Source organism: Corvus cornix, chromosome 8 (assembly GCF_000738735.6).
Source record: "Corvus cornix cornix isolate S_Up_H32 chromosome 8, ASM73873v5, whole genome shotgun sequence".
Lineage (NCBI taxonomy): Eukaryota > Metazoa > Chordata > Aves > Passeriformes > Corvidae > Corvus > Corvus cornix.
Genome location: NC_046338.1, coordinates 14490968 through 14515449, shown reverse-complemented (window position 1 = coordinate 14515449; position 24482 = coordinate 14490968). Strand labels below are relative to the sequence as shown.

Genomic DNA, 24482 nt, shown 5'->3' with positions numbered 1-24482 from the left:
TTTATAACACGTACCCAAAAGGTAAGAGTAAGAAGGTAACTTGGTTCCAAGTTAATAATGTAGAAACAGCCCAGCTTGGGCTCTTAGATCTGTGGGAGAAGCGTTTAAGTGGAAAGAACCCTGAAGACTATTTTTAATTATGTGTCTCCTTGCACAGGCAAAATGGTTATGATTGAAAAATAGAATTTTTTTTTTTATAAATGCAATGTGAGAATTTTTTTTTCACTGTAAAATGTTAAAATAAACTTTATAACTCTTTAGGACTGAATTCTTAACTGCATGTTTTTATAGATGTGTGTATCACCTGCAAATTGTTGAAGAAAAGCACCCCTTTGTAATGTTGGCTCCTGAGACAGATTTACATCATGGAGCTCTGAATAGTGCCTTATGAAGAATTTGCAATATTATTGCTTTTGGGGAGAATTACTGTTGGGATTAGTGTCTACCTAATGAGTGGAATCATCTCATGTATCTGTATCTGAGAGACATCCTGGTAGGACTTGTGCCTTGGAGGTTGCCAGGATCTGGACTGTGCTTTTGCTACTAAAAATGTACTTGAGTTAGCTGTCTGGGTGGAAAATCCTGGTAAGAATCACTGTAAACAATTTCTTTCCAATGTTATGGCAAGTGAAGATTGATCCCATATTCCCACTTAACCCTGATATGTGCCAACTGGAACTTGGCTTAATTCCTATTAAAACTACAGGGCTCTTTCTCCACTTAGACTGTGACCATTATCCTGGTTTCCAAATACATCTTTTGGGGCCAATGCAGACAAATATTTTGCATGCTTCCATGTTGCAGGCATGCTTCCAGCAATATACATAGAGTATACTGGGCAGCAAATGCTATCTACCCCTTTCCTTCCACATGTTGTCAATATTATTTTTGTAATTTCGTGTTTTTTCCCAGATGGAAGATGTTTTGTGGTTTACCTGTTTTTCAAGTGCAAGGAGCTTTGGTTTCATGAGACAGAAGTGCATTGATGTGAAATATTTGCATGATGTTTGAGATACCGGAATGGTTAGGGGTTTGGCAGAAAGGTCCCTCTGCTCCATCTTTCTCCTGCACAGGTGAAGCCAGTTTTTCGCTGGGTTTTTGGGGAGTTTGTGAATGTGCTTTGGGCTTGTTCACGCATTTGTCTTGGATTCATGGGGTGACAATGCCATAAAGATGTGCTGGTGAAAGAGACAACAGGATGCAGCAGCTGTGGAGTGGAAGCAGTTCAATCAAAATAGTGATTGCCTTTTTCAGTTTCTGATTTGTCCTGAGTAACTGTTTATATCCTCTGATGGGGAAAATAGGGGCAAAGCTGCTTTTCATGCCATGAAAGACACAGTGAGAAGAGGAAGTGTTCGTGAGAGCAGCCTGAACAGACAGTGCTTGGCATCGCTGCGGTGCTCCGCGAGCACCTTGGTGCGGCTCCAGCGTCTGAGCAGAGCTGGCTGTGGTTCATGAGCGTCGCAGGGTCATTAATGTTTAAAATATCTGCAACAAACTCATGCTCATTAAGTCTGGTCAGAGATCTAAAGTGCTGTTACATGTGCTTGCTCCTCTCTGCAGTGAGGTACCCTGTAGTGGATGCTCCAAGGATCACCACCAGGATGAGAAGCAGGCACTGGTCACCCCTGTCACCTCTCTTGTCTGAGCCTTGCGGGGGTTATGCTGTAACCACCTCCCATTTTAATTAATGCACTATTTAAGGCAACTTTTGCTGCTATAAAAGTGATCCCTGGGTTGATGGGTTCATCACAATTTTATTAGTATCAGTGTGTGTAGTAACCAAAGAAAACAAACTCTCTTTACAGAATTCTGAGATTTTTTTTTTACCTTTTTAATAATTTCTCCATTCCTTGACTCTGAAGCATTATGTGAGATAGACACTGCATTGGTCAAAGTAGTAATTTATATAGAGGTTAAAAAAGACTTTTTTTACATGTTAAAAGCAGAGATTCTTCTATTTATTTAGATAAATAATTAAGATGTTACATAGAAATAATTGCTTTCTAACTCAGTTTTTTAAAGTGCTTTTTAGATTTTAAATTTTCTTTTGCTCAGTTGCTGATGTAGAGGTGACGCTTACCTTATGTTTTAATTGAAGTCGCTTGAATTTGGTATAGCATGAGTTGTTCTCTCAATGCCATTTACAGTTCTGCTCTGAAGTTTTCTATCAGAACAGGTCTAGAACTGTGCCTGCACCTGAGGAACTTAACAGCCTTTGACATCAGTAGAGCTGATGTGCATTTTGTGTCAGTTGAGGATCCAGATCAGTATCTCTTGTAGAATCTACCACGGAAAAACAGTAGCCCTTTTCCACCCATTGTTTGATACAAGAACAATTTTGAAATATTTGGGGTCTTCTGTTTTGATTTGCTGCTTTTTCACTTTTAATACATTAGCTCAGCATTTCCATTAGGTGTGAGAGTGGCTGTTCGATACTTGAATAGCTTGGTGTAATAAGCAACTGATAGCTTTCTGACCTACTCATTCCCCTCAACTTGTTGTCCCAAAAATAAATTACAGGTTTTTTGAGGAACTTTAAAATAACTCAGAAACCCTATCTTGAGCAATGAAGAATGTGACATGTATAATAGGGTAGTCAAGTGTGCCTGTAAAACAGCTTGAGTTGCTGGCAATGGGTGTGACAGTGATATATGTGCCCAAACACATATAAACAGCATTAAGCAGGGTCAGACAAGCATGTTTACTGTGCTAAATCACTGCATATGTCTGGCAGGGGCTGTGTTGTAAGTGCTTAAGGCAGTCTGAGCCCTCTCTTCCCTCGGGGCAGTGTTGTGTAGGGGTAGGTTTTCTCGGCTGAGGGGGCACTAGTGACTGTCCTGTGGACACCTGGATGGATGGGCTGGGTGAGGGACCTGGTTTGTGAAGCACTGTGGGCTCTTCATGTTCCTCTGGTCATGGAAAGGCTTTATGCTTTCACACAGCCATAGTGCTGAGCAAAGCAAAAGGTGGCTTTGTACTCAAGCTGAACGCACAGCACATGCTACACACAGTTACTTAGGGTGTCAGGTCATTTTGACTTGGATTGCATTGTCCTCCAAAAGCTTTTTTTTTTCCTGTTACTCATGCTGCTGAAGTGTCAGAAGGCATAAGGTAAATGTATTAAAGACAGTATCTAACAGAACAGCCCGGGTTGGAGAGGACATCAGATGATCATCTGGCCCACCCTTCAGTGGGACGGGGAGCCTAAATGAGACTACCTAGCAGCCTGTGCAGTTGCAGCTTGGAAACCTGTAGTGGTGAGGACTCTGCCACGTCTGTGATTGTTCCAGGGATTGAGTGTTCCCACTGTAAAAGATAAACGTTATATACATACACACACACAAATGGTCAGCTGTTAATATAAAACTGACCAGCCCCATGCTGTCCTGGTGCAACAGGTGCCTCTTACGTTTTGTCTTCTCCTACCGCTCTTCTGTAAGGATATTTTCGATGTCTAACTGCTGTTTGCAGCAGTCTTGTAACTTGGTTGAGAAAAGAGCTGCAACTCAGTTTCGCTGTCACCCTTGTAAGAAAGCTGTGGCAGATGGGTAGGCTGGGAATTGAAGTGTTACTGGACTGTGCTACAACTCCTCCTGCAGCTTGTTCAGAGTTGTCATGTACACTCTTTTAAAATTGCGTGCATACCTCAGCACATTGCTGGCTTTAGTGGAACAACATGTGGCTCAGTGCTGATGGGAATACCATCCTGCATAATACTCGACTGTTAAGTTTCTTCCAGCCACATATTTCACTTTAACTGTTTGGTGCTGAATGCAGCAGAAGTTGGACACATAAAAGTCATAGTGTTAGACTGACTCTTTGGTTTTAATGAGCTGGAGGGGAGGAAGTTTAATTTGCTGGCCTGCTTTTCCAAGCCTGTGCCAGAGACTTTTGACAGAAAGGGAAGATTAATGTTAGAGGCTGCAGTGTGGCACTGATTGCTATGGAGTGCTCCACACCAGCCCACCAGTGGGACTGTGCGGTGATTTGCAGTACAAGGGAAGGCTTTGTCTGCCTTTATCAAGCACCATATTTCTAACTAGCTGCTTGCCAGAAAAGCACAGCAGGCGTGCTAGAAATAGCCCTTCCCCTGCAAGGGAACTACTTCCATGAGATTCAGGATTAAATGAATTTTCCTCTGTTCCTCTGGAAAAGAGATTCCATGCATTATTCTTTGTCACTGAAACTTCCTTTTATAAAGATACTCTTTTAAGCAACTGTCTGCAAAAGTTACTTAATCCAAACTTCTATTGAGACTAGAACTAGCCTTTGTAGGATTTTTCTTGGAAGGGGGTGGGGGGACCAAAACCACAGCAAATGTCTTTGGTCAAAGACCAGATTGCCTGATTTAGCTGTTTCAGCTTGGTGAAGTATAAAATTAAGTTACAGTCCAATGGCGAAAATTAATTTGAATGCAAAAAGCACTGGTAAGGATCACTTGCTGTGGACTTGAAGTGATTAGTTTAGAATTAAAGAAGTAAGTCCTTGGCAAGTCTGAAGGAGAAATCTCTGTAAAGTATGGTTTACTGAGTATCTTGTGAAAACAGCACTTCTTTCTTTCTTTCTCTTTATATACTGTAAACAGTCTCCGTTTCGCTGGCTAGCAAGGGAGAATGATGGATGGATAAAGGTGTTGGAGTCTCTGTGAGCTGCCTGGGCTAATTGCATCACACAGGGTTGGTGTGCTTAGGGGCTCTAGAGCACCCCAGCTTGCACAGGCGAGGCTACTCAGTCCTCTTGGGAGCTGCTAACATTTGAAAAATTTTAAGTGATTGGGATGTTGCTAGCAAGAGGCACTCTTTGTTTCTCAAGGGGTGGAAAAATGACTATGTGGAAGTACTCATGTGATTAATATCTATCATTCTGGCCTCCGTTTCCCTCTTGCATGGTTCCTTAACTCAGGTAAATTGATCAATTTTCTTACAGTCATTACTGCCTCATGCTGGAAAAAGTGAGAATGTCTTGAGCAAGACTTGGTATTTGCATTTCCTTGAGTATTAGAGCATGAGGTGAACCACAGGTTCCTGTCTGTGTGCAGTACTGGCTTATGTCTAATTGTGTTCCTTAATTAGCTGTTCTTTACTGCTAAATTGAGGGAGTCTTTTTTTTTTTTTTTTTTTTTTTTCCCTTTTTAGCATCAGTGCTTGCTGTTATAATTTTTTTCTTTTTGGTACCTTGAAAGGGGGGTGATTTCCTTTGAGGATGTTGCTTGGGAACTGTCTAACTTTAAACGCTTGTGGGATGGTAGTGTCAGGAAACATGGAAGGTTGCTGGCAGGCAGTGAAATGAGACAGTGCAAGGTGCAGCTTTTGGAAGGAATAAATCTTACATCCTGCTGCAGAAAGGAGAAGCTGAGAGAAATGAAAGAAAAGGTGTGAGACTGCCTGCATCTACACAGGAGAGATTTAGGGCTCTGAGGTAATAGAGGGACACAAAGAGCCATATTCTTCACTAGAGACAGTGTCTTTGCTCTAGACCTAAGAGGAGTGGCAATGCTGATGTGTTGGCTGTGTAGCTAACTGCTCTGCAGACAAGGGTGCCTTTGCCATATTTCCAGCATTTTTTCATTAAGTCTGATTTTGTTGCACTTGTGCCCCAGGAATGTGGCCATGTGTGCTTGTGTGGGGGATGCAGCACAAATGGGTCAAGCTGAATGCGGCGGGTGCAATTGCTCATTTGTTTATATGTAGTTTCTGGCCCTTTCATCTCCATAAAGCAGAACAAATCTGGCCTTTGACGATGAATTGCCAAATTTGGCTGAACGAGTCAGCAGAGCACATCTTTCTGAACACTTGTGAACATCTGACTGAGTGATGGTTGTCTGAATGAATTGTGCTTATCAAGTTATGAAAAATCAACATGTTTTCCCCAAGTTCAAGATTTATTTTTTCATTGCCAAGAATTGCAGTTTGAAAATGATTATTCCTTCTCTTTTCTTCTAAAGGGTTTGGAGCTGCTCTTGCACACAAGCCTGATATACCCTCCACAGAGGTTTCTCCTCCAAGTCCCAGTCCTCTGAAAAAAAGCGGATCAATCAACTGGCCTTTCCCTGATAGAATTAAATCTCCCAGGACTGTGAGGAAGCTTTCCATGAAAATGAAAAAGCTGCCAGAGCTGAGCAGGAAGCTGAGTGTGAAGGGAACTTCAAGCCATAGTAGTTCAGATAATCCTCCTTCCCTGCTGAAAGGTAGCTGCCGGGATACAAGCCATACAGTGTCTTTGCCTTCTACTGGAAACTCAACCACAGCTGCCAGCAGGAATGTGATAAGCCGTTACCATCTTGACAGCAGTGTGTCCTCACAACACACCTACAAAAAGAAGAGCTCAAGGAGCTCCAAATCCTTCAACAAAGGTGGTTACCTCAGTGATGGCGACTCTCCTGAACTTATAACAAAATCAGGTAAACACAGGCATGAAACCAAGTGTGGGAAAGGAAAGGAGAGCCTTCCAAGTAACAGTGGTAAACCCGAAATAGATATCGATGCCTTCAGACACTACAACTTTTCTGATCAACCCAAGTGCTCTCAGTACATCTCTGGACTCATGAGCATTCACTTTTATGGTGCTGAAGACTTAAAGCCACCACGAATAGACTCAAAAGATGTCTTTTGTGCAATACAGGTTGACTCAGTAAATAAAGCAAGGACTGCCCTGCTTACATGTAGGACAACATTTCTAGACATGGACCACACATTCAACATAGAAATCGAAAACGCTCAGCACTTAAAGCTGGTGGTGTTCAGCTGGGAACCCACCCCACGGAAAAACCGAGTGTGTTGTCATGGAACTGTGGCTCTTCCCACTCTCTTTCGGGTCACCAAAACACATCAGCTGGCTGTCAAACTGGAGCCCAGGGGGCTTATTTATGTCAAGCTGTCACTCATGGAGCAGTGGGAGAACTCTCTCGATGGCCTTGACACAGACCGGGAGCCCGTGATGTTTGGGGTAGATGCTCGAAAAGTTGTAGAGAAGGAAAATGCAGGCTTGATGGTGCCACTTTTGCTGCAGAAATGCATTCTGGAGATTGAAAAGAGAGGCTGTCAGGTACTGTGCATATTTTAATCTCTTTTGTCAATGTTTCTGTGTTGAGATAGCTGTTGTTGCAGTGTGAGCAGTGAGTGGAAATGGGGGAAATTAAAAACATCTTTACAAGTCAGTTTTTTTTCCTTTGCTGCTTCTGTGTGGTGAACACTGGCCATTGTAATGTGGGAAGAATAACAGGGCTGTGTGCAATCAGTGCTTCCAGCTTGGCCTTTGTAGAGAAGTACACTTGCTCGCAGGAGCTGCTCCCAGCAGAGTTTTAGGAGTGGGGATGGTGAAACAAACCTGCAGCCGCCAGTGTGTAGAGACACCCCGAGAAAGCAGAGATCAGTTGAGAACTTGAGAATGCTTGACTCCTGAGACATGGATCATTCTGTATGGACACACATCCAAATTTAAAAATTATATGGTTCACTGTTCCCTCCAACCAAACCTGAGATACTGTGTGCAGTGACACGGTCATGAGGAGCATATCTTTTGGTGCAGCCTGAAGCCAGTGTGTCTAAGACCTGTCTCTGTCATCGCTTTGTACACAGCATTAGGATGAGGATGAGTCCCTGAGGGGCTGAATTAGTTCTTTCCCCACACCACTGTTCCTTGTCTTTCTTCAGGTTGTTCTCAAAATTGGGACTGCTGCAAAGCAGAAGTGTTCAGTGTCTTTTTTTTTCATCCCAATATAGTTTTATTGGTTGATGTAATGAACAAAAATATGTATGAGAAATGAGGTATGGAAACAAATCACCAGTTATGGATGCTAGGCAGGAGGTCTGTTAGGAAGGACTGTACACAGTCTTAAGCTCAGATGTTCCCCTTGGCAATTAATTTGAAACTGGTGGGAGGACTCTTGCCTGCTGTTCCACAGCATATGTGAGCCCTGGTTGTCTTTTGCACCTGTTCTCACTCAGGTGAAATTGAGAAGTAGTCACACCTACCACTGTTGCTATTTTAAATTGCTGACAGGTTGGATATGCTTCCAGGTGTGATGAGATTAGCTCTGCTGTTTATAACCCAGGTCATGACCTATAGAGGGAAATGGTACTTCTATGTGGCTCTTTTGCTGAAAGTCACTGCTGATAATAACTGTGTGATTTTTCTTGTGAGTACTTCTCCTTACATCCAAATCACTGGAAAAGAGAAGTTTTGTTCTTTCCAATATATGTGTCCCATGGTTTCAGTATTTTATTACAGGCTTATTAGCACCTAGTCATGCAAATGATATTGGGTAATCAAGGCAACACTGGTAATGAAGCAGTTGGGATCTGAGTTATCTGAATGTACCTGGTGCTTTTGAGCGTGAAATCTATTTTTGTATTTGCACGGGGGGAACCAAAACTGCAAAATACCCTGTTAACTTTTTCTTTTAACCACGCGCTTGTCTGATGTTTCTGACTTTCCTGTACACTGCAGACTACTGTCATGGTGCATAATCTCCACCTGAATTTCAGATGTGGCATTAGGAAACTTTGAAAGTTTAAAAGAAATTTTCTTAGGCGTATATTAGATTGTATTCAGTCTTGAGAAAGGGGGAGTACAAATTCCGTTGGGTAAGGTTCCATTTATTTAACAGGAATTAATATATGACCAGAAAAATACTCTTGCTTGCAGACCTGCATTCTCATGGTCTTAAGGCAGTCCAGGTGGGATTTTTTTGGTTTAGTATTGGGTATTTTTTTTTGTCTTGAGTCTGTGGTAGTTTTGAATTAACCTTTTCCTGCTCAATATAGCTGCCTATAATGTTAATTAAAATAAAATTAATATTTTTAACATTTGGTTTTCTAAGATCATAGGAGTGCTTTCTATAAATGGTGTTGATGAAAATGAAAAATGATAAAATGGAAAATTTCAATACATGAAAGCACATGATTTAACTGGTAATTCAATTCAAGAGTGGTGTGGGTTTCACTGCTATCACCTTAAGCATGTTAAATAACCCCTGTTTTGCAGAAAACTTTAAATATCATTTGAAACACATGGAAGTCAGCATGTTGTCAGCTTCAAAACAACATATTATAGGTGTAATAATGGAGTATTCATAATTTTCTTGAAACTCTGGTTAAGGTTATAAAATTAAATTTTAATTTTTTTACTATATAATGTAATACTATAAGAAAATGGTTTTGCTAATTTTGGGTTTGTGTTGGTTTGTCAGTTGGTTTGTAACTTCTTATTTTTAGTATGGAGTCAGTTGTATGACTTTTTTTTCTGCTAATGATTAGTAACTGTATTTGTAATGTAATTTTGTCTACATAGTGCTCTAAACACTTTTCACTTCTTTCTGCTGAAGTTTGAATTCTATTTTGTATAATTAAACAGTTATGCCAGGAAAAATTATGATGGTCTGAATGAGTAGGGTGAGAAGCAAATACATGTTTAATCTGTATTTCTTTCCTGAGTCTGCATAAAAGCAGAACATTAAACAATTCCAATTTAAAACTTGTGTTATGTCAATAAAACACTGCTCAGCACATTCACTGTTTTGAAAACAGGATCATCCTTCCGTTGCTGCTGAGCAGCCCCCCCGGTGTGTCCTGCGAGGTGTCCGATGCTGTGTGCTGATGTTTGCACTGTGTGGCTGTCCCGAGCTTCCATTCCCACGCAGCTGCTGTCGCTCTCGGGATGACACAGCGCACGGTGTCACGTACGGGTCCCTCTGCAGGCCGGGGGCTGACGTGGGGCCGGTGTTTGTGCTTGCAGGTGGTGGGTCTGTACCGGCTCTGTGGCTCGGCTGCGGTGAAGAAAGAGCTTCGAGAGGCGTTTGAGAGGGACAGCAAGGCGGTCACGCTCTGTGAAAGCCAGTACCCAGACATTAATGTCATAACAGGTAACACTTTTCCTTGCTCTTCTTCTAGCAGACTTGTGCCCTATTCCTCATGTACCTTTTAAAAGGTGAAATTGTGTTTTGAACTAGTTTTCTATTGTCATTTTAACAAGCTTTTAACTGCTGCTGAAATCTGGGTGGGAATGAGGGCGCTTACCGTGGGGATGTGTAATCGTGGATGAAGCAGCAGTGGTTTGTAGGGAGAGGAGGTCATGGAAGGACCTGCTTTCAGTAGCTGCTCTGCCAGGTGCAGAGGGAAGTGGGAGTCTGAAAGGAGCTGGGGTCTTGGAGCTGGTTAAACCTCTGCCATTGGTTTCTGTTGGAGCAGATCTGGAGAAGCTTGGTGGTGATCAGGCACCTCTGCTGTGCTGGTGGCTCTGCACCATGTGACCCAGGGCTGTCTTGGATCAGCTGTTGTTCTCCCCTTTGTGTTGGAGATCGCAGGAGTTACGGAAACAGATTTCCCGTTGTATTTTGCAGGCTAGTTAGAGCTGCAGGAAAGTGCCTTCATTTGATCACTGCTTTTTAAAAAACCTTACTAAGCTTTGCCCTGCTTCCTGGAGTGAGACACCTTTACTTGGTGTCACACAGCAAGCTCCAGGCACAGGTAAGAAGGTCCAGGGAGGCCTGTCTGCATCAGCTCCTTACATGGGTCTCTTCACAGGGGTTGCGCTGCAGAACTGAAGTAAGTTGTTGAGGTTTTTTTGGTTTGCTTAAAACTGGAACAGTTTTGTAACTATTGATACCTGTTATGTAAGCTAAAGTTGATCTAATTTCAGGCACCACTGAGTAAGCCAGTTGCTCTGAGAAATTAGTCAGAGGCATTCACTGCCTGTATATCAAGGGGTAGAAAATGTAACAGCAGTTGGGGTATAAATTTTCTGTGCCAAAACCCTTTCTTGTAATATCCAACATCCAGCTGTATAGGAGAGTACCCTGTTTGGTGGTTTATTTCATTTCAATTTACTGGGAATTAATTTTATTCATTACATTTTGTAATTATACAACATGTTATCAGAAGATACTACTCAATGACATTTACTGAGTTACATAAACCTCTTGGTTCAGAGTGGGCAGCCAGTCAGTTCACATTACTTGCCTTGGCTGATTTCACTGTGAGGTTCGGTACTGTCTACAAGTACCAGCATTCTCAGCATCAGAAACTTGTATTTATAGAATCATGGAATTGTTTAAATTGAAAAGACCTTTAAGATGATCAAGTCCAGCCATTAACCCACCCAGTGATTCACTCTGATGTTATACAGCTTTTATAAACAAGGTTTATGGCAAAGGTAAAAAGTATAAATGATCTTTCAAACTGGGTAATTTTCTTCTCTTTACAAATAAATTAATGAGAAAAAGTGGTGAGAACTTCTAAGATTAAATTGTTCCATGAAATTATTGAAGTCCTATTTTCTCAAATTTTTGTTGATCAACTCATAAGGTGGAGTAAAACCCCTCTGTTGCTTTCTGCCAGCAGCAAAAGCTGTCTGATACTGACTTGTAAGCAGACAAATGGCAAACTGCAATTTGGTTAATGTAAACTTTGGGGTACTGGAAAACTTTGTTGTTACTCTTTTTTAATTTTAGATACTAAAAATGGCGTTGCACTTCCATGCTACAAGTAATCATTAAAATAAAACAGTATTTGTAGAAATGGTTCAGGAATATCATGGGGAAAGGGTGTAGGAATTTAATACTTAGCCATATACAAAAGAACCTGGAACATTTCCTAAGCATTTTGATTTTCCTGAGTATATTGTACACTCAGAACCAATCAGAACTGGCTGAAGCCAAAGTCTGACCTGCAGGAGAACTCAGTGCTACTGAACAACTCTAGAAGGGCAGCAACACAGTCTGACTGATCTTTCCCTCACAAGTTTGTGCTGTGGTGTTGGAGAAATTGAAGTACACTTGAGAACTGAGAAACTGAAGTACACTTTTCTGTATACATTGCTCCAAGCCTTGTTGTTGGTGGTGAACTTTTGGTGACCATGCAAGTGTGGCTTGGTGGTGGTACTACTGGAGAATAATGTTTTGCTTCCAGAGTTTGCATTGCAAGTGAAAAGACTACAGCTTTGTTTTCTGCCTTACAGAAAATCTACTGGGTGTCCTTTTGTATGTGTTCTATTGCAAGAGTTTACTTACATACTGCTTTCCTTACAAGGGAAAAATACATTAGAAAAGCAGATTCTTTTCCCTGGTAGCCCTGCAGCTGTGCTGTCCAAGTGCCTGCACTGCCTTTGTCATTGTTGTGCTGCAAGGACTGACTGCAGTGGCTCTGTGGGCTGGGGCAGCAGGGGGGGGAAAGGGGGTGTTGGCACTTGTAGCTTCCACTGACCAAAATGTAGTCACTCTAATTATTGGAAACTGAATGTGGAAACTGAATGCCTGGTGTGGATTGACGGGGGAACCTACAGTTTTTGTGGACAACTGAGTTAGCCACTGTGCTTAGTGCTAGGAATAAAAGAGCCCACAAAACTTACTGCTTGTGCTTAGGGAGTTGGGTTGAGAGGGAATGTTTCCCCTGATTACTTAATGCTGAGGCTGCTGCACATGATTCATATACTTCTATCAGCCAGAACATGTGTTCCACAGAATACGAATCCTCAGCATAAATCTTGGCTGATTTGAAGAGAAGTGCTGCCTTATGTCCTTTTTGAAATTTGAGTAGCACTCCTTTCCAAAAAGATTAACAACATATTTTTTTGACAACTCTTCAAAGACTAAAGAATGAACATTTAATGATTAAATCTTGACTGGGAAATGCTCTTGGGATTGGCATAGGCTTACACACAATGAAGTGGGCTCATGGATCAAACTGAGGCGTGCAGGCAGTTCATGGAACTGACCTGTAGCTGTGTTGTTGCATCGTGTGTGTTGGCATCCACGTGAATTCATATCTCTGCATAAAGCTTGCAATACTCTTAACAGTTCAGTGGGTCAGAAAAATGAGGAATTAATGAAGTGGATGGCAATTTCTGCTCTCTGTCTAAATTTGTTGTGTGTGGTTGTGTCAAGAGGAATGTGCTAGTGGGCTGGCAGCAGCGGGAAGCGTAGATTCATGGAAAAAACTAACAGCAGCCTCTTAGAGAGCTAATTTAGCTGACTGAATAGCAAAAGGATTTAGAAAGGTCAAGGGGCATTCATGGCTCCTAAATCATCCTGTTATCCAGGGCTGAACTGGAGAAAGTCCTTTGGCAGGTGGTAGTCCTATGTTTGTGGATGCTGTTGCAGGAATTCCTGCTAAATAATTATTAATAGACAGTTGTGAGTGTTTCAACAGTACAAGCTAATTTGATTAGAACATACCATTTCCTACTGTAAGCTGATTTTGATTTCAGCCTCTGCCTTCAAAAAAAGCACAGGTGAAAGAGAGATCTTGATAGAAGTCAGCATCTCTTGCTAATGTTTTGCTTATGAAAAATGGAAAATATCCCAGATCATGTTGTACAGCACCAGCATCTGCCACGTTTGTTTCATAAATATTTTAACCAGCTAATCCACATAGGAAACACGAGCCTCTAAATTCAGGGAAGAAAAAATACTTGGTGGGAAGGGAGGGATATGAGTAAGTTACTAAACAAAAACTAGCCACTGAAGTGGAGAAGTACCAAAAGTGCATATTCTTTTTAAAGCAAACAAAAAATCCCACCAAACCACCGGAGGAAATATTTTTTCAGGAAAAAATGGTTGTTTGCATATTTTGTGTTCCTGAGGGGATGTTCCCGTTTTAAGCACAGAGGGAGCTCCTGGGGGCTGTGTGGTGTCTGCAGAGATGGTTTTGCCTGACTGCCCCATGGCCGTGCTGCAGGGGGAGGTGATTTGGCAGCTCAGGATCAGGGCACTGCTGCTTCAGGTAGTGCTGTTCCTGCAACACAGCTTCAGTAGCTGTGCTGCTGCAAGTACAGAATTCTTTCTAAATGAAAATATTTATACAGGTAGAAGCCAACTCTTACTTGCATTCTGCATGTGAAGGGCCTAATGTTACCTTCTGTTCCCTGTACTTTTTTAGAAATGACCTTGTAACAAAGCCCACGCTGTACAGTTCATTTTACAGCTCGGTTACACAGACTTGAGTTAATGAAAACTGTTGCTTTGTTAAATAGCACAGTGTGATGGTAATTGCTGTGATGTGAGATTTTACAAGGCTGTGAGGAGTGCCTGCTAAAACATCTTCTGCCTTTCCAACACGATCTGTTTGGAGAACAGGCTGCTTTGTTAACTGCAGTACCTGCTTTTAAACAGTTTCTTTTAATCCCTCATTTCTTCTTAACGAAGTATTTAAATGCAGTTGTGATCTAGTTAAAGTTAGTAGATATTTGTGGCACAGAATGCAATTTTTAAAGGAAAATAAAGCTGCTGGGGAGCAGGCTTGTTTCCTTCAATTTTTTTGTTGGTCTTATTGGGTATTGCTCCTGGATAGCATCCCACTATGTCCTTTCCAGAGGCTGTTAGAAGCCTTAATATTTTGGGTTCTTCCATTATTATTCTTGCAGTCACTGAAACCTCTCTCCAAATGAAGTATCAGCCAGGTTCCAAAGCCAGCTTACAAGAATGCAAACACTCAATGCATTTGTGGAAGGAATAGGGGTTAATGAGGTGCTTGCCTGGTTGTTGCAATCCCTAGAAACAGCCTCTCCCCCAGCACATCCCCAGCTTCAGAAATGGTGCAGTATTTCTCTGCAACAGGGAGGGCTCAGTGCCTGGGAATTTTAGGCAATGTCTCCTGTGGGTGTGGATCACATCTGTCACAGGAGCGAGTGCTGTGCTGGAGCTGCAGGGGTACCCAGGGGTGGCAGGGAGCTGGTGGCTCTCTCTCATGAGCACATGTTTGGTTTGTGCTTGGCTGGGTGTGAAGGCACCATGTGCTTCACTGTACGTGCCACCAGTACTGGGATGTTTGCTCATAATTTTGTAGCTGAAAATAAACAGAACAGAAAAACTAACTGATAGGCTTATATAAAAGAGGAGAGGTCATCAAGCTGGACTTTGGTGTTTGTAGGAGCTCCTTCCCTTGGATGGGAGGTGGTCTGCTCTGAGCCCTTTCCTTGCCTCCCCTCACCCTTAACATGAGGGAAACTTCGAGAGATGCTCACCTGGTGCCCAGTGTCCCCACTTCTGCACGTGCAGCCCCTCTTTGCTGTGCCCCAGCCCCTCTTTGCTGTGCCCTTCTGGTGTTGTCCTCCCATCTCTTGCTCCTACGTGCGAGCTTTGTCACTGACACACAGGATTTTCTTACAGAATGGTGAAGTTGATGTGCCTTAATACTCCCAAAAATTGCTACAAAGTGAATCTGCAGCTTGTTAAAGGCGGCTGTTGGTGTGTCTCATTAGGTGTCCTAAAGGATTATCTGCGAGAGTTGCCCTCCCCCCTGATAACCAAGCAGCTCTACGAAGCAGTATTGGATGCCATGGTGAAAAATCCCTTGAGAATGACAGCAAATGGTTGTGAGAATGACCCAAGTGACTCTGATTATGCAGCAGCCCTCCTGGATTGCCTGCCAGATGTTGAGAAGGTGAGTAGTGTTAGCACATTCAAGTAAATCTCAAGCTTCAGAAAATAAAGGAACATTTTCACACTCGATAGAAAATGCCTCAGAACTGTTTATCAGATCAAGTGGTTCACTTGGATTTGTGACGCTCCACATACTTGAAAATACTTCCATGCTGTAATGAATAGGAGCATCTGCATTGTTGGATTTGCTCTAGTTTTCATTTTATATTGTTTCTTTAAAACTGCTGTGATCACTACTTTTACATGATTAGATCAATGAGGATTCCTTTGTGTTGTCCTGCTCTACTTCTGTGGAGCTCTCTGATCTGTGTGTTGTAATTACCTGGGCAAATCCATTCCTCTTTCTTAAATATGTGCAGTAGAGCCTTTTCTTCTTGTTTTGTGCAGTGTAAGAGATCTGTGCACTGTTACCTGCCAAATTCACCTGTGCAGCAAGCCACAGTTAGCCCCTTCTGGGGGAGGGAGTGAGCGAGGGGCCTGCACAGTATCCGGAAGTTACCTGAAAGCTTGTTCAGACAATGACATCATATCGAGGGTTTCTTTATTTTCTAATGTAGCTTCTGCAGCCTCTCTTCCCTTCCTGATGTACCCTTTTTACTGTGAGAAAACTCATCCGTGTAAAACTGAGTTCAGATAAGAAAGAAGCTGAGTTTTACCAGAAAGTCTCTTAATTGGTCTGCTCTGTCCTAGTCAAATACAACTTTTCTAATTCGGCACTTAGATGTTCTGTTGATGGCTACTGGTAGTAAAACCAGAGCTATCAGCCTTGATCTTTTCCCTCTAGAGCAGTGACCAACACCACAGTTGTCTAGTGTTTGGTTTCATGAGTAGTATTTTGTTTCTTCAGGCTACCCTGAAGATGCTGTTGGATCACCTGAAACTGGTGGCTTCTTACCACGAAGTAAATAAGATGACGTGCCAGAATTTAGCTGTGTGTTTTGGCCCTGTGTTACTGAGCCAGAGGCAGGAGACCACCAACCATAACAACAGAGTCTTCACAGACTCAGAAGAGCTTGCTAGTGCCCTGGACTTCAAAAAGCACATAGAGGTTCTTCACTACTTACTTCAGTTGTGGCCAGGTACTGTTTCATGAATCTGATCAAGCAAAACAAGCCAAACCATTGCTGTATGTTTTTACTGTATGACACTGTACATTAATTCACGGGATGACTGAGCAGCATCAGAATTCTTAAAATGTGAGGTACTATGGCATCACCTATTAATCTAAAGAAATCATGACAGTTTTATAATACACTGTTTCTATTTGGTCACTTTGCTAAATGGGAAGTTTGTTGGTTTAATTGCTTTCTTACCAGATGGCAGAGTTTGAGTAATGTAAGAAATGGTGAAGATTTTATGTGAGTAAAGACACTAGAAAACACAAGCCCAGTGACATTAAAGTTTCCACATCTGAATTAGAGAGTTTGGAGATTTTGTTTTTCCTGCTCTCCAGTTTTGGCCCGATGGGGTTAATTTATTTCTGCCCTTGTAATTTGGCAGAGTTGAAAGCATGCTTAGAGTAAGAGCTCTGTAACTTCTACTTGTTTTTGCAGAGCTTTGCATAAGGAAAAATGTTGCTGCTCCATGATGGGTTTGAGGTGACGGAAAATGCTGCTGCTCCCTTGTCAGCTGCAGGTGGGCAGCTCCAAAGCTGCTGATCACAAAAAATGAGAAGAAGCTTTTAGTGAGATCAGTGAGTTAGTGCAGGAGAGATGGCACATGTAGGTAGGGGAAGAGGGAGACCAAGAGCTGTTTGGGCAGCAAATACTATGTAGAAACTAATCATGAAACCCTGGAGATGGGTTATGGCATGGCTGCTGTGGACTACAAAACCAAGCTCTGCCCATGGGAGTGTGAATTCTCCAAGAGGCTAGGAGTAGGGTAAGTAGTAGAGTTTTCCTTCACTTAGAAGAAAAAGCTGAGTGCTATTCCTTGTCTTGCAAGAAGTGTGCAGGATGTGGTGCTAAAAAGGAGGCAAAACACAAGTGCAGAGACTTGAGTAGGTGAACACTACACACTGTAAACAGCACACTTGGACTGAATGGAAGGATCACAGTCTGATCCCTTATATTTAATCTTCTGTAGTTTGAGACAGCTTGATAACCAACATGTTGTGCAATACTTCAATTTCCGTATATTTCCAACCGAAAACAAATAGTCCTTGTTTGGTTAAACCATGTAACACTGGCAAGTTATTGTTAACCCATGGCCCTTTGTCTTAATGGAGCATAGTCTAAACAGAAGGGGTTTTGTTATAGTAAAAGTAGGGGGAAAAGCAGTGAGAGTTATTGCATGTTACTGTGCAAAGGTACTGTTAAAGTAAAATCCCCTGGAGAACCTGTAATGTGAGTCCAGAAGGAGGATTGGGCACATTTCAGGACTGAGCCGTTGTGCTTGTATGTGGGGAGTCTAACAAGGAGGGCTCAGATGGTGAACTGCATGGGTTTGTGTGCACTGCCTTTCAGTGGTGAATGGGGATAGAAAGTCTCTGCGGCTCGTTGCAAGAAGCAATGGTCTGTGTAAAACCAGAAGAAGTTTTGCAGCTCAGACACTCAGTAGGCACAGGTCAGTGCAGAGTTGTGCTGTTCGCCATAGGCAGTGGGTAACAGTGGAGGAGCCTGTTAGTAACTTGTGCTGTGCAATCGTGAGCTCAGGTAGCACTGCCAGCAACCCTGCGTGAGTGTACGGCTGCCATGGGCTTGTGGCTGCACAGAAGATTGCTGCAAGTGAGCTTCTTTAATAGCACAGGACGTCAGGGCAGAAGAGAAGCACAAGAGCTCAGCTCTTGGTGTGTTGTCAGCTTCTCTAGGTGTTTCTCAGTGATCGTATTTTTGTTGTGTTTTAACCTCTTTTGCTGTGCCTGCTTTCTGTTACTCCTTAGCCTGGATGAAGCGTGTGAGCTGAGCTGTTTGCTTTTCTTTGACCCAGAGCTGGATGGTGATTAACTCATACAGTGACTTTAATTGGTGTTCTGGGAGTTTCTACTTTTAGAAAGGCTTCTCTGCTGCAATTTGAATCTGGCATAGATCTTCAAAATTGAGATTTTACAGTAGTTTCTCCTAATTATTTTATATCAAACTGTGGCAAAAAATGTGCAATGTTCTGGCTGTAAGCTTGCATGTATTCATGCATGCTCTTAGTGGGACATCGAGGGAGCACAGTGGGCATCTGCCATGGACTTTTTTGTTGCAGCATGGATTCAGTTCTGACTGGTTTAACTTCTCTCTTTTAGTTCATCACTCACCTGCCAAAGAACCAGCACATCTGAGTACATTTCCTGAGCACTCATCCTCCCTGAATTACCTGAGGCCCAAGAGGCAGAGACCTCAGATGCTGAATCTGAGCGGCACCGAGATGTTGGGGGTGCTCAGACCGAGGCCAGCAGGTCTGGACAGCCCGTCGAGCAACCGCTACGCTGGGGACTGGAGCAGCTGTGGGGAGAACTACTTCTTAAACCCCAGAGACTGCCTGGCTGAGGCAGACTACGATGATGTCCCTTCGGAGGACACGGAGAGCGGGGATGACAGCAGCAAAGCTGAGGAGTTGGATGTCCCCGCAAGACGCCCGCAGCCCAGCCCCGGCGAGCACCCCTTTGGGAGCTACCTGACAGTGCAGGATGTGGACTCCGCAGTGGATCACAGAGCACACCTCAAGGACCTGCAGGAAAGTATTGATACTCTCATAGGAAACTTGGAAAGGGAACTCAATAAAAACAAACTAAATATGAGTTACTAAATTCTGTCCTGCTTGACATCTCCTCCTTGTGCCTCCATGCCCCTTGCTGGGCTTCCCTAGCTGTGTGAGGAGTGATGGTGCCCCTGAACACCTTGTGGTAAGGCCATGGCCCACCTTGTGTTAGCACATTTTAAGCCATTCCGTAATGTTTCTGCCTTTTGTTAGAAGGCATTGTCCTGATTTGTGTGTTGGAGACAAGCTTAGACTGTGATGTGATTCCACATAGTGGCATTTCTCCCTAAAAACACTATGCACTTAGGTGGCCTGGGCAATACCTGGCAGAAGATAAAGCAACATCTCTGCTGTCCGTGGCAGCAGAACTCCTCATTCCTGAACTCCTGGCTCCGGTACGGATGTTCCTCTCAGAAGAGGATGAGCGCTGCTTGGCCTGAGTTTTGCAGCAGGGACTTCAGATAGACTTGTTTTACTATATATGCAATGGCTGCTATGAAAAATGCTTTATATAATATTTATATATAAAGTTTTAATTGTACAAATATTAATGTATTACTGTATTAACACTTTCCAGTAATTATTTAAACAAGCAAAAATAAATATTTTTCTAACCTTGTTTGTATATATCTATGTATAAATGTGCATGTGTCTGTAGCCATCTTTGGAAAGGAAAGGTCTCAGAATTATGAAATGTTCCCATTTCTAGGAAGACATGTTCAGTGATGCCAGGACAAGGTTACCCTTTGGGTAACACAGCATTTGATTTATGCACAGAAACATAGCCAGAGAGGAGGTAGGGTGAATGATTAATGTAAATGACCTTGTGTATTGCAGGAACAGCCGTTTGCAGGTGTTGACTATTAACTCTCACACACACACCACCCTTTCTCTGTTTGGTTTTTTTTTTTACTTCATTGTTTGTTTCTTCCTCCATGGGGTTTTTTCACATATAAAGAAGGTCTGTAAGGCATTTACTTTGCAAAAAATAATTTTTGTTTTTCCTTGAAACCTGTTACTTTATTCTTAATGTTTTGGTACATTTTTTTTCTCTCCAGAGTTTCGTGTATTTTTGTTGCGGTACCCTTGGCTGCTGCTGGTAGTTAGGTGCATTTGAGCCCTCTGTAAAGGCTTGTGGCTCTGGAGATGCAAGATTCAAGTTCAGCACAAAGCCAGTTACTTTTTTTTTTTTAAATTACTCTTCCTGAAATGGAAATCAGAGTTGTCACACGAGGTTGAATGGGTGGAAGGATGTTACTCCTGGGGAGTTTGGGTGGGATTGCAGTTCACTGTGACCTTACTAGATTCAGCTATCACCATCTGCTCAGAGCCTCTTTTATCTCTAATAATTTATGGCGAGCCATTAAAATTTCACATTAAGGACACACATTCTTGATTCAATTAAAAATAGTTACCAAATTGTGAACAGATGTTTTGATAGTCCTTCTAACCAGAAGGACATGTGAAGTCATTCCTTGTCCTCTACAGGTCACATACACACCCCCAAGGAAGGGGGGTTTGGGCAGGTGGGGGTGAGAAGGTTTTGGTGTTTTGAGAGGTCAGACACAGAGTTGCTCTCAGCTGGCAGGGTAGAAATTAATTCTACATCTTTTTGGTACAATTTTTGTCATGCCACCATGCCTTTCCATTCAGCCTGTGGGCAAGTGCTTTTCTGCTAACCTGTACTTCCTTATACTGCTTAATTGAAGAGTTATTTATTTACAGTAGCAAGGAATTAAGAATTGCTATGGCAAACTTCACCCCTCTTTTCTAAGGAATTATTTTAGCATGGTTCCAATGGTTTATTCAATCTCATTAATTTATTTTTATAAGTGTTAAAAGATGCAAAACAATTATTGCAATATAATGATATGAATGAAAATGTAAATTTAACCTGAAGCATTTATCAATAAATCGATGTATTTTTTTAAACTTTTATACCTACAGAATGTGCATACTTTTTAAACTATAAATTTAAATTCTAAATAAAATTTGAATTAAGAACAAAATCTGTCTGTGCCTAGCTAGTGGTTATTTAAACATGTCTAAGCTGATGTCATCCATTTGCACACATGAATTAATTCCATAAAGACATTTAGCTTTCCACATTTTTTGTTTTGTTGTCATGTCTAGATTGACCCAACGTTTGAGTTAGATAATTAAATGCAAACCACTGCTCCATTAGCACTCTTTGAAAGATGTTTGCATTTAAATTTATTTAGTAGTCTTCAATTGCCTGTAATAATCCAGATGATACAAGTGGTCACCTCTTGAATATGTGTTAGCTTTTTCTCCAGGAGTGGTCTGTAACTCAGGGCAGCAGTCCACTGCTCTGTCAACGTTAATATTTTAATATTACAACAGCAGAAATTAATGACTTGATAAATTGTATTCATGTTAATCTTATGAAGTAATTAAAATACAGGAATATATTACTCAAATGAAACAATTCTTGGTAATTTAGTTATAACAACTTGTAAAACACATTTTGTATTTTAGAAATCCTTCTTTAATGAGACATTTCCCAAATGGTATTTGTTATGTTATCCCTTATACATCTATTCTTATAGATACTGTTAGATTTCACATAGTTAGTTATATAATCTGGTGAAGCTGCATTCTTTTTATGATTGTGACAGATTCTTAAGGAACGGGATTACTGTGGGAATTACCTTAATCTAGAAACACCAAATTGGGAGATTAAAGCAACCTGCTTCTACCAAAGCCATAATGAACTTTTTTACACAGAAGGGCATCCTCTGGCTGTGTGTGGCTCCAGGGCAGAGCTCCTCCAAACCCTGTGGCCACCGCCAGGAGCCTCCTTTGCTGTGCTGACCTGTGCTGTTGTCTGCTTGGTGAGACTCGTTTGGCATCAGGACAGCTCCTGTTCACCAGGGACTGGAAGAGGTTAACAGCAGAGGGCAGAGCCTGCGGTGGAGTTCAGAGAGCAGATTGTCCTTGGCGTCCATGGACTTCCTTCAGGTGTGACCTCTGCTTCCCAGGTAAAGAAAATGGGCGCAGGTGCTTTCACAGAAGCAGTTCCCAGACTTGCACCAAAAGCACCCACAAATGGTTTTACCCAAGCACAAGCCAGCGGTGGCCCCGTGCGGGGCTGGGTCACAACCAAGAGCTGTAGCTCGCAGTCCCTGGGGAAAAGCAGAAATGCAAAGGTCTGTGGTCTGTGCCGTGCTTTGCTGCCAGTGTCAGGGATATGATACACGTAGGTGGATTTAGGAAGGGGCTAAGCCCATTTGTAGAGTTTTAATCCTTTCCTGTTTGTTTAAATAGGATTTTCCAAATTCCAGACACTGCTGGTGCTCTGTGGCTTATCCACCTTTTTGCTTCTCCCCCTTTTACCTTCCCAAAGTGCTTCTTACAGGAGCAAGCAAGAGGTGGGTGGGAATGGTGTGGGATGGGTGGGAATAGTGGGGTGGCATGACCTCAGGCTGGCTTAAGCCACTGGGGGGCCTACATGCTCAGAAATTTCAGGTTTTTCCATCTGTCTTTCCCAAACGTGTAACATACGTGTATGTTTGTTAATGCTCCAGGCAAGAAATGGAACTGCAGGTATTCAGACATGTTCTAAAAATAGAGGGAAACATCCCCAACAGATATTCAGGATTTTTACAGAATAAATCTATAAATCTGATAAGCCAGAGGCACATGTGGTATTTCTGCTGTCAGATCTTAACCCCTTCACCTTACCTTGGGATGGGGATACTGGTATTTCTTGACAGTAAGTGTATTTTGATATAGAAAGCTGTTGTCTCACATTCTGGAGCTAACACCAGCTGAAAGTTATTTGGGCTGGGGGAGGACTGTCATGTAACTATGGTACATTTGCTTTAAAATGTCATCCTACATAATGAATTTACTGTTTTCATTCGGCTTGACTCTTCTAGAACCATGCAGGAAAACCTGTGATGTGTCTTAACAAAAACATTTTCAGGGCAAAATTGGAACAGCCAGACATGAGATGATGCAAAGCTGACCCGCTGACCCTACAGGTATTTGAACATCTAAGTTTGTATTTGACAGATTGAAGGATCCTGATGGGATGTATTATCTCATGTCTCCTGTGGGAACAGTGATGAGGAGGAAAATGGCTCTCAGGAAGATTACTCCCTTTCCACTGGGGCATTCCTGCAGCTCCCCAAATTACTTTGCTCTAGGGAGGGAGGGGAGCTGATAAGCAGAGCCCTGATCTGCTGCCTCTTTGGCCTTACTGTTAGGAAAACCCTCTAAAATCCCTCTGTCTTTTGGAATATTTTCTTAATCAAAACTCTTAAGAGTGCCTCTGTGGTGGGGAACAAGGCTCCCGTTGAGGCTGCTGCCTCTTCTGAGGAGTAGTGATAGAACTGCAGTGGAGGGGGTGGCTGGGCTTTCCAGATAAGCCATGACCATATGATTGACATACATATGTAGTTTGCAGCCCTGTTAATCAAAAGAAATCTGTGGAAGATGCTCTGAGATGGTGTACTAATGAAGTCCAGGCCTGATAACAGAGAGATGAGCTTTTTAATTAGTCACTTGTATGATATTTACATATCTGTGTAGAGCAGGCTGTTAGTTAAATATTGGTTTAGCAGAGGAGCAGTGTTCTCTTCCTGTTTGCACTCTGACTGCAAACACTGTACTGCAGGTGCTAGGGACACGATTGTTGAATTTTCCTTGGTTTTAATTTAGAACTAGTTCAATAGGAAGAACAAGGAATATTGCTATAATATTTAAACTTCAAAGTAGCAAACAAGAGACCATTTTTCAAACCGAGTCCTATCTAGTGGAACCAAACCTCTCTTAAATCTGACCAAAGTTCAATCAAAGTGCTAAAAGTACATGATCGGGAGATCCTGGCTGTAGAAAATTGAAGGGGCATGTCTTCAACACTGTCCAACCCCAAGTTGCAGTGTTTATTTTGGGATGCAGGAGCCTCACACAGATCCTGTTTTCTCTTTGGCTGTGCTTTACTCTGGTGAAGCAGAGCACTGGGGCTGGCTATTGCTTGTCAGCTGAAGATCCTCTCTGCAAATCCCCAGTGTGTCAGTTGTCTTTTGTGCTTTAGTGTCTACTGTGACCACATGGACATTTGTTTGACAGGAGTCTGTGACCCTCAAACGGTTTGGTGAGTCATGGAAAGAGTGAACTCACCCGTATAGAGTTTAATCTGCCTTCCTCTGATAGATTTAATTTCTGCTTGACAGGCTGTGCTCAGTTACATGGTGTCTGACCTGGCTATTGAAACCCAGTAGCAGCAGAACCACTTACCAAAGAGTCCTCTCTGGATGGAGGGTGAGCATTAATATTCATGAGCTGTTACTCATTTACACTGGTAAATATTAAAACTTCTGTATAACACCATTTGATCTCTCTGAGGGATAATTGTCTTTTGACAGAAATGCACAACTACAGTGAGCTT

General features: G+C 42.3%; 1 protein-coding gene across 1 annotated transcript in view; it reads left to right on the top strand.

Moving 5' to 3' along the window:
- The window catches only part of SYDE2 (synapse defective Rho GTPase homolog 2), a 28010-nt gene extending 6935 nt beyond the window's left edge, over window positions 1-21075 (top strand). The window contains exons 3-7 of the mRNA XM_039556492.1: window positions 5948-7047; window positions 9739-9865; window positions 15199-15380; window positions 16227-16458; window positions 18612-21075. Of these exons, the coding sequence (XP_039412426.1) occupies window positions 5948-7047; window positions 9739-9865; window positions 15199-15380; window positions 16227-16458; window positions 18612-19114 (2144 nt within the window). The 3' untranslated portion in view covers window positions 19115-21075. The remainder of the gene's footprint in view (window positions 1-5947; window positions 7048-9738; window positions 9866-15198; window positions 15381-16226; window positions 16459-18611) is intronic.
- Window positions 21076-24482: the final 3407 nt, after the last annotated feature.